The following is an 11,400-nucleotide window of genomic DNA, read 5'->3' as shown; positions in this document are numbered from 1 at the left end:
ATCTTAACGCTAGATTACGTGTAGAAACCCGAGCCTTGCTCTGATACCAATTATCGAAGAAGATGGTGGATTAATTAGACCCACAATCACATATAAAGCAAATAGAAGAATAAAATAACACAAGGATTTATCGAGGTTCGACTAAGCCTAATTTTCGGTGAAGAAGAAGATAGTTTTTAACTATGAATGAGAAAAAAATGCACAGTTCAATCTATAGAATCCCCAACTTCAATCCCTATATATAGATCCCAAATAGTCCCAAACCTATAAGAGAAATATCTTTCAAATCCGACAAGGACAATAAGTGTATTTTTTCCAAATCTATAGAACAATGGGTTTCCCAAACCTATAGGAATTATGAGTTTCCTAAAATACAAGAAAATAATTCTAGACATAAATAACAACTTCATCAGTATTTATGAACATCAAGAAAATTGAGGATTAATGTTGAGATAGATTACTGTATTTAGTTATCAAGGATGCAATTCAAAGTATTTATATTCAGTTTGTCTTAGTAATGTATATAAAGGATAAAACATTTTCTACTCTCAAATTGGACAATATTGGATACAAATTAAAATGTCTAAAAATAGCTTCTTTAAATAAATTTAAGTATTCACTAAAAAAAGGAAATATCAGTACAAATGTACCCATATCTCTTTTTGTGGAATGGCTCTAGAATGAACCAATAGGCCCGTGCTACCTTTTAGGAAAACTCAAAATCAAGATGCAAGTTTGGCGGATAATTCGTTAGGCAGCTGAATATGCAAGGAATAAGCTTTTGTGCTAATCCCAAGGAGATATTATTGAGGGTTAGGATTTAGAACGCTTGGAAACACCATTCGCCATTTCATCGTTGAGAACGAACGATATTGGATGGAATTATGAAAAAATTACCTGAAGATGTTGTAATTTACATACTTTCGATGTTTTCAGTGAAATCTCTTTTACGGTTTAAACTCAACGCCAAGATTTGGTACACTCTCATACAATCATCAACATTTATGAATGTTCATCTCAACCGCAGTATCATAACCAAAAATGAATTCATTCTTTTCAGCCGCTCCTTCAGAATAGAGACCGAAGGATTTAAAAATCCCTTGTCTATTATTTCTAGTGAAGACTACGATGATCTTAATCTGGTTTTGCAAGATCTAGATCTGCCATATCTAACCTTCACTCCTAACTATCATTTCAATGAACTCGTCGGACCTTGTGATGGTTTGATTGTTTTGACGGATGATGAGGTTATCGTCTTATTTAATCCAGCTACTAAAAATTACATGCTTCTCCCACCTAGCCCTTTTGTTTGTTCAAAGGGTTATCATCGCTCATTTATAGGTGGCGTTGGGTTTGGTTTTGATTCGATTGGGAAAGACTACAAGTTTGTTAGGATGTCAGAAGTTTTTCTCGATACTTACTGGGGTCCCGAGGGGAGGGAGCAAAAAGTAGAGGTTTATGATTTGCACAAGTATTATTGGAGAGATTTGAATCATGTGGATCAACAATTGCCTACTGTATTTTGGAATCCATGTTTTGAGATGCTTCATGATGGAGCCTTTCATTGGTATGCAGTTGGAGACTTAACGTACGAAATTCTTTGCTTTGACATTAGCACTGAGATTTTTCACAACATGAAGATGCCTGATAGTTGTAACGCTTATGATGGGAAGCGTTATAGCCTTGCAGTCTTGAACGAGTCTCTAACATTAATTTGTTATCCCAGTCCAGATACTGAGATTGATCCGACTCAAAATAGCATGGACATCTGGATAATGATGGAGTATGGAGTAAACGAGTCTTGGACTAAGAAATACATAATTAGACCTCTTCCTATTGAATCCCCATTAACAATTTGGAGGGATCATTTATTGCTTCTTCAAAGCAAAAGTGGCCACCTGATTTCCTACAATCTTAGTTCCAATGAAGTCAAGGAATTCGACTTATATAGCTATCCTGAAAGTTTGAGAGCTATAGTTTACAAGGAAAGTTTGATTTCAGTTCCAAAACGAGGACGCGAGCATGGTAGAAAAACTAATTTTTTTAATAAGGTATAACTATTTAACATTAAATTAATTAAAGAGCACCAGTTTTCAACACACACACACACACACACACACACACACACTATATATATATATATATATATATATATATATATATAATTTTAGTTATGAAAAAAGCTTAACATGTCCATACGTTTATTTATTTATGTTGTATATCTAGTGAAAGGCATTTTGATAGTGTTATTTTCTACTTATTTTCATTCAAAGGGAATAATATTTTGTTACTATCACGACCCCAAATTCCTACCTTAGGATGTCGTGATGGCACCTAGTCTCTAAGACTAGCCTAACATACATTGAGAATTTAACAGAAATAATAATTTAGATATCAAATTAAACTAGTAAGCTATCATAATAAAACCCAAACGGTACAACAGTCACAATATTCTTCAATACCGGTGCAATTGAGTCTTAAGATCTACAGAAAATGCACTAGTAGTATCTAAATACAAATCTATTTGAAATGAAGATAAACAGAAGTAAGGCAATAGAAGAAGGTGACTCTGAGGCCTGCGAGCGTCAATCATGTATACCTTGAAGTCTCCGAAGTAACTAGGTCCACTCACTGGTGTCTGGCACGAACAGAAGTACCTGAATCTGCATTAAAATGTAGAGAAGTGTAGCATGAGTACACCACAACGGTAACCAATAAGTATCAAGCCTAACCTCGGTAGAGTAGTGACAAGGCCAGGTCAAGACACCTACTAGACAACATAAAACTGAATAGAGTATAATATAATATCTAATAACGAAAAGTAAAGAAATAGATGACAACAGAACAGTACGATGGTATAAGGCTAACAACGGGAATTAGAGCAATAAAGGACAACAAAGAGTGAACATATGATTGGAACAACTAGTTATCAAGTATCATGAAAGAACAAGTAGAAACAAATGAAGGAAAGACAATAACCGTTCAAATGACCTAGCTCTTTTCACATAGAATGTACAATAAGAATCACAACCGAGGTACCTGTCATGCCCCGACCTCGCAGAGCGCGACTGGTGCTCAACCGACATACCCTAGTCAAGCAAGCCTGTACAATACCTTCTACCCAAACTCACCCATGAATAAAGAGAAAATCTATTTCATTAATTAGACAATGAGGAGGTCATGTGATCAACCCCAGGTTATTACCATTAGTCACGTCATTTATAAGTCTCAAAATACATGCACTCTTATGGTTTGAAGTGGAACATGTGGTTCAAATACAACATTACTAGTTTGACTTTCCCAACACTAATATACAACCCACAACATGTCTACGGAGCCTCTAATAGATACAAAAGAGTACTATGATAGTGCCGGTAACAAGGCCCCGACTATACCTCAAAATATAATACACAAGGAACAAAAGACACACGACCCCGAAATGAAGTGGGACTCACCAAGTTAGCTGGGTAGAGGGTGCACCGCTATCAGTGATCAATGCCGCCATCTGTGGAACCACCTGCATCCATTAAAGATGCACTGTCCCCGACAAAAAAGACGTTAGTACATATGGAATAGTACTAGTATGAATGATTAAACACCCTCTCAATAGAACGAGTAATAATACAAGGAAGAACAATCATAGAATCAATGGGAGCCTCAAACAATACCAAAGCATAGAGTTAGGAGCAAGATAAGATTTCAAGTAAATTTCCAAATTTTAGGTTGGAGATCTTTAGTACCGATATACCACCATGTCTTTAACACGGAGTCTAATCATGGCTCGACCGGCTAGACCATCTCACCCAAAGACATTCAATCACAATTACAATCACTATCCCAATAACAATCTCAAGCACAATCAACACCATGTGTGCGGCATGGCGTCCGATCTAGACCTGATCGGCTAGGCCGTCTCACCATAATGTCGTGTCAAATGACATCACCCTTCAATAGCAATCATCTCACTCCAATTTAGGGGAATATTATCGTCACATCAATCTCATCCCAAATAAGGGAGAATAATCATAATCCACTCCTACACCGGTACGTGTAGTTTTGGGGTTAAGTTATTTCAACCAACCCTTACTTGTGACTAACGATACTCCCGAATGTTTATTATATAAAGGACTTTCAGCTCATTACATGGTCTTTTACTCAACTTTTCACTTCATTGGCACCTGTGGCCACAAATGTAATATCATTCTCGGCATGCCGGTCATATTTCATATTTCATGCTCACCCCTTTTATTTTCAAGCATCATCAAAGATTTATATCTACAAAGCATCTCTAATCACGACTTTTAGTACACATATGAGTAAATAAGAGTCTTATGCACATTGAGTTTTCTTTCACAATTTGGCATACAACAACAACAATATACCCAGTATTATCGCCAACTGTGGGGTCTGGGGAGGGTAGTGTGTATGCAGACCTTACCCCTACCTTATAAGGATATTGAGATTGTTTCCAATAGACCCTAAGCACATGAAAGCATAAGCACCACATTAATGAAAGTATAGACATAATTTGGCATAATAACTAGCAATTAAGACATAATAGAATTCATAATATTTCGGTACATGGTCACATTTGAATACATTCTTGAAGGATAACACAATATGATAAGAGCATCTGGAACACATTTTGAACAAATGTCTTTCGTCACAGAATTTATTCAGAAAAGTCAAATTTATAATAAATAACTCGGGACTTACGAGAACATCGTGGGATTCGATTCTAAGAGATAAGTTTAGATAATATACCTCGCTTCGAGCTTTCTTAAATTACTACAATGATCAGGAATCCTAGCAACCTTGATCTATTTAGAAATATAACAAAAATAGAACCAAAATTAGGAAGATATTCATGGTTTCAACTCATTTGAGCATTTTATCAAACACCAGGTGGGCATTATGATTTCAAGGTCCTCCCGTGGTGGATTCCTTCATCCCACAACCCAATAGCTACCCTTTTGAGCTCAACAACCTTCCCACAACTTTGTTAGTACATGCATGCATAGATATACTCCCATACATAAGAATCACACTCCCCATTACCCATCTTCTACCTTAAACTCGAAATTGAAGACTAGGGTATGGAACATTATGTAACACCCCGAAACATTTCGAAGTACTTAAGTGTAAAGCCCGGTAAAATTTGCAAAGAAAATAAGGTTTCATGGTGCCGGACTAGGCTTACGTGTTTGAGGATTATAGAAATCCTTCGTGGAGAGCTTGAGTTGAACAATGCACCGGAGAGTAAAGGAAAATATTTGGCAATGAAATGCATTTCTGCGTTCCATTATGCGACCGCAGAATCACTCTGCGGGCCGCATAATGGCCGCAGAGTGAGGCAGTTAATTGGGCCAGTTGGAAGCAATTATGCGGTCGACTATGTGACCGCATAACTGTTTTGCGGTGCATTATGCGACCGCATAGTGACCGCAAACACAGACAAATTTTTGGTCATTTTGGCACCAATTATGCGACCGATATGCGGGCGACCGCAGAACCTGTTCTGAGGCTTTAGTTTTGGGTTTTAAAATCCGACCCTACTTCGTTAAATACACTTTTTGGTCTATTGTTTAGATATAATCTGATATTTTAGAGTGAGAGAGAGTGCCCTAGAATGAGAAGGTATTCTTCAACAATATATTCTTCAATTCTTGCTCAAGTTTTGGAAGATTAAGAAGGGAAACTCACTAGGTCTTCATCCTAGAGGTAAGATTCTACACCCTAACCCCTAATTTCGAAATTATCTGAAAATGGGTAATTAGCAAAATGGGTAATTAGCAAGATAATATTTGGTCATGAGAGGTGTTTATTTTACATGCATGTGTTATCAAAGGGTGTAGGAAGATTGTTGAGCTAAAAATGGTAAAGATTGGGTTTTGGGATGATGGAATCCTCCATAAAAAGGACCTTGAAACCTTAATGCACATCTAGTGTTTGATAAAATACTCAAATGAGCTAGAACCATAATCATCTTCCTAATTTTGATTCAATTTGTTATATTTCCACAATAGATTGAAGTTGCTAAGAATTTCGGAATATTTTAGAGTTTAAGGAAGCTCAATTGAGGTATGTTGGCTAAACTCTTCTCTTAGAATTGGATCCCACGATATTCATGTGAATTATGTAAGTCCCGAGTGGTTCATTATAAAATTGACTATTTCGAGTAAGATTGAGTTGGAAGATATATGTTCAACAAGTATTTCAAATGCTTTATTTATGCTATGTTATCAATTTAGGATGTGTTTAAAATATGGGTTGTGCATTAGAAATGTTCGACTTCAAGTTAAATTCAAATGAAGTCTATTATGCCAAATTTTGTGAAAAATCTCTATGTGCTTTAGACTCTTAATTGCTCATATGTGTACTACATGCCTTGATTTGAATTGTTGTTGTTGTTGTTGTTGATGATATTGATGTTAGAAAGAAATAAAGGTGAGCATGAAATACTAAATACGGCCAACGTTCCAAGAATGATCTTATAATTATGGCCATTAGTGCCAATGAAATGAAAAGATTTGAAAGTAATATGAGATGCGATGATTGATATAAAAAGGTTGATGTCTCGAATAAGACAACCTAGCCGGTCGGGTCGTGATCGGACACCATACTGCATACATGGTGGTGATTGTGCTGGAAATTATAATTGAAATTATGATTATGATCGATGTCTCTAATGGATAGCCTAGCCGACCGGGTCGTGATCGGACTCCGTGTTAAAGATGGTGGTATTGATATTAAGAGAAATTGCGGTTGATGTCTCTAATGAGATAGCCTAGCCGATCGGGTCGTGATCGGACTACGTGCTGAGAGTACGGTCGTACTGGTTTTGTGAATATTGGCATTGTGAATAATGGTATTGTGGACAACGGTATATCGATACTAAAAATCTCCCAATGTGAGATATTGAAATTAATTTGAACACTGTCTTGATCCTAAATTGAGGTTTGATGTTGATTAAGGCTTTCGTTGATATTATGATACTCTTGTTTGTATTATTTAGTCATTGAGAGGGTGTTTAGTTATACATACTAGTGTTATTCGACGGTACTAACGTACCTTTTTGCCGGGGGCGCTGCATCTTTAAATGGATGTAGGTGGTTCTACAACAGGAGATATTGATCAGTGATAGTAGTACACCTTCTTCCCAGCTGACTTGGTGAGCCCCACTTCATCCCGGGGTCATGAATCATTTGTACTTTGTGTATTCTGTTTGAGGTATAGCCGGGTCCTTATTGCTGGCATTATCATTGTACTCTTCTTTATCTATAGAGGCTCCATAGACATAGTGTGGGTTGTGTATTGGTGCTGGAAAAGTCAAAATACATATTATGTTATGGTTGTATTACTTGTCCATTTGAGATTTTAAAAATGATGAACTATTGGAAATGAATTGGTATTGTAGATGGGAACACCTTTTTGTCTAATTAATGAAAATATGTATTATCTCCATTCGTGGATGAGTTTGGGTAGAAGAAAATCAAACAGGCTTGCTCGGTCGGGTTCACTCGGTTGAGCGCCAGTCGCGCTCCTCGATTTTGGGGCCGACACCTTACCTCTTGGATGAAGACCTTGTGAGTTTTCCTTGTGAATTCTCTAACTCTTGAGCAAGGATTGATGAACAATTAGCTTAGGAATTCCTCCTCTCACTCTAAACCACTTTCCTCACTCTAAAATATCAGTTTGAACCTTCTAAAATAACCCATAAGGTTGTTTTATAAAAATGGGATCGGGTTATAAAATCGGAAAATTGACCCACCGAACTTAGCTCTGCGGTCACAGAGTGAACTGCAGAATAGATATGCGGCCCATAAAATGGGTGGTGAAAATGATGCCAAAAAAGGGTGGCTTGAACTGGTCTGCGTCCAAGTCTACGGCCAGCAGACCAGTTCTGCGCCCGCGAACTGGACCACAAAATCTCCCTTCGAAAAGCTTCATGGCAAATCTGCGACGGAAATGCGGACCACAAAACGGCTATGCGAACGCATAATGGACCACAAAACAACCTTCAAAATCCAGCAAATTTTCTGGTCAACTCCGCGATGGATATGCATTCCGCGGAACAGATATGCAGTCGCGAAACTGACTGCAAAATCAAACACATGAGCCTACCTTGGTATCACGAAACCCCGTGTCCTATGTGAAATTTTACGAGGCCTTACAGTACCATACTTCATTTCACATTTCGCAAGTCATAATCAAAATCTTCTTTATCTCGCCGCGTGAGCCTTACATTTATATTTTTTAAAAAATATTTTTTCCGAAATAGCTACACCCGCTTTAGCCCCCTTATCTCACCGTGTGGCTTCAAGTGATTTCCTTACTAGCAACACGAGTATAAATCCCACCATATCTCGCCGCATGCATATCGACCCCTATCTTTATACTGCTGCATGCATATCAATATCATAACACAATAATCAGCTCGCACCATACGTGCCCAATGCCAGAAAATTGCCAACATCAACAATACCAATGTTACCACAACATATAGCCTCACAGCTCAACCACAATGTGTACAAGAATCTTAATAACAACAAAATGAATGAGACCAACTCGATGAGGAAAGATATCTCAATATTCAACAACTTAAACCTCAATGTGTTAATAGCTTTCACAATTACAATATCAATAACTCACAATGAAGGTATTCCCCTGGAATGGCATCTTCCAATTAAAGTGCAAACATAAGCTTAACAATGAAAGAGATAGCATGAAACAACAATTAAATCTAAACACATGAGAATAAATCAACAATGGAAAGAACGGTATGTAACAACAACTACTGTGAGTTTATAGATATAATGAAAAAAATATGTTTACCAAATACCAGCACTTCCAGTTCAATTCACAATATCAAACACCACCCACAACCTGTCTACGGAGTCTCTTAGTACAACAGAAGAGTAGCATGGAAGTGCCGGCAACAAGGCCCCGGCTATACCTCAAAACACAATGTACAACATCAAATGACATCAGGCCCGGAATAGAGTAGGGCTCACCAAAACCTGCTGAATAGAGAGTGACTTCTAACAAGGACCAAAGCTGCCCGCTGATGAACCACCTGCATCCATTGAAGATGCAGCGCCCCCGACAATATGGACGTTAGTACATATGGAATAGTACTAGTATGTAAAGCTAACTGTTCTCTTTCAAAAAAGAATGCCAATATAAGAAAGGGAAAACCATGGAAACAACAATCAATAATCAATGATATCCAAATGCCAAGATAAAATATAATAATTTCCAAAATACGAAGATAATATTATTTTTGGTTGGGAGATCTTTCGTACCAATATGCCACCGTCCACAATACCACCGTTCTTTTAGCATGGAATATGATCACGACCCGATCGGCAGGCCATCTCATCTGAGACATCAACCACAATCACAATTTCAATTAACATTTCCAGCACAATCACCATCATGTGTGCGACATGGCGTCCGATCACGACCCGATCAGTTAGGCCATCTCACCACAATGTCGTGTGGATCAACATCGCCCTTTTTTTTTTGTAATCACATCATCCAAATAAAGGGGAATATTCTCATCACAACAATCTCATCCCAAATAAGGAAAATAATCACAATGCACCCTACGCCGGTACGTGTAGTTTTGGGGTTAGGTTATTTCTACCTATCCTTCCTTGGTGACTAACGATACTGCCAAAAACCTTTATATTTTTTTTGCACACAAGGAACACACAAGTTCAAATATATTTTATATTCATCTCATTATCTTTCACACTATATATATCTTCGTTAGTATTTTCAACCATTCACAACATCGTTATTTCCTTGGCTCTCTTGGCCATACTTATGATTCTTCGTCCATGGAACGTTGGCTATATTTCATATTCCACACTTTCATTTCTCTCTTTTCATGGATCATCATCAACAAATAGAATATTACGGAAATCATAACTGTAGGTTCATTAGTAATGAAGACTTTAAATACAATGGATTTCTTTCCAAGAAATGGAGTAAAATGATTGGCAATCGAAGCACAAGTTAAAATTCATAAAGGAGTAACACATCATTTATTCTTAAAATACTTTTCCCCAAAAGGGCAATACACAATTTAAACTCATAAATGTATAAGAGCTCAAAAATATTGGAAATACTTACAAAGCATAGCATTAGTTAAAACTACCACATTTGGGCATGACTTGAGTACATAAGCTTTTAGGCAAATCTATTTTCGAAATCAATTTGGAACAGTTGAATCAAGGATCATTTCATAACCTTTCTCACATCATTTCAACACAACGTATACGAGAATATCAACAACAATAATGGATGAAAAATGCTCAATAAGATAGATATCTCAACAATAACCAACATCGCCTCAACGTATTTACAACTTCCACAACCTCAACATCAAATAACTCAACAATGAGAAAATAAAGTGTAACCATGATATTAGATAAGAATAACTCACAATAAAGGAAATAATCTTAAACAACGAGTATCAAATAACATAAGTCAACAAATAAGGGGGCAACATGAACAATTAATTCAACAGTGATCATTAACAATGAAGAGATACCATGTGACAATAAAAAGGAAAACAAGTTCAACTAAAGCATGAGAGCAATTTAGCAAGTAAGATGTAGAACAATTACTAAACAAGTACACTAAGGCATTTAAGGATAGTCTAACACAATTAAGGATGATTTAACTATGAGAATTTAGAACGTATTTCAATTAAAGCATGGAAATAGTTTAAGTAGCCTAAACTGGTCAAATACGTACAACCCGTGTTCCTACTCGTCACCTTCCATACACGAATTTCACTTAGCACAACTCAATCAAACAATACCAATCCTAAGGGGTAGTTCCCCGACACGAAGTTAGGCAAGACACTTACCTCAATTAGGCCAATTTAACACTCAAAAATAGCTTTTCCCTTAAAATCTACCTCCACACGGCTCAAATCTAACCAAAATCGACTCAATATCATCAAACAATGCTAGGGAATTCAATTGCAATAGATAAAGTTAAGATTTGTACACTTTCCCCAAAATGTCAACAAAAGTTTACCCGGGGCCCACCCGGGTCCAATGGTAGATTCTGTCTACCCACGACCCCACGAGTTCATATATGTGATTAGTTTCAAAATCCGAGTCCAAATCGACTCTCAAAACTCAATTTCTTTTTTTTCAAAAAGTTGACAAAGTTTCATAAATTTCTACTTTGATTCTAATGATTTTGATGTTAAAATCTACGATAAATTGATGGAATATGATTAGAAATAGATTAGGATCACTTACCCAAAGTTTGTAGGTGAAAATTCCCTCTCCAAATCGCATCCTAGTGTTCAAAAATGAGAGAATGAACTCAAAAAACCCGTCCCTCAGCTATTTGATTAGTCGCAGATGTTGCAAT

At 36.9% G+C, this 11,400-nt stretch overlaps 1 protein-coding gene across 1 annotated transcript; it reads left to right on the top strand.

Annotated features, from left to right (window-relative positions):
- Positions 1 to 698: 698 nt before the first annotated feature.
- LOC104105475 (F-box protein CPR1-like) lies at positions 699 to 2,109 on the top strand. The gene has a single exon (XM_070191724.1). The coding sequence runs from the start codon at positions 885 to 887 to the stop codon at positions 2,055 to 2,057; it is 1,173 nt and encodes a 390-aa protein (XP_070047825.1). The 5' UTR covers positions 699 to 884; the 3' UTR covers positions 2,058 to 2,109.
- The last annotated feature ends 9,291 nt before the right edge of the window (positions 2,110 to 11,400 follow it).

The sequence above is a fragment of the Nicotiana tomentosiformis genome, chromosome 1 (assembly GCF_000390325.3).
Source record: "Nicotiana tomentosiformis chromosome 1, ASM39032v3, whole genome shotgun sequence".
NCBI classification, from domain to species: Eukaryota; Viridiplantae; Streptophyta; class Magnoliopsida; order Solanales; family Solanaceae; genus Nicotiana; species Nicotiana tomentosiformis.
Note: the sequence above shows the minus strand (reverse complement) of the source record. Positions and strands in the feature narration are given on the sequence as shown.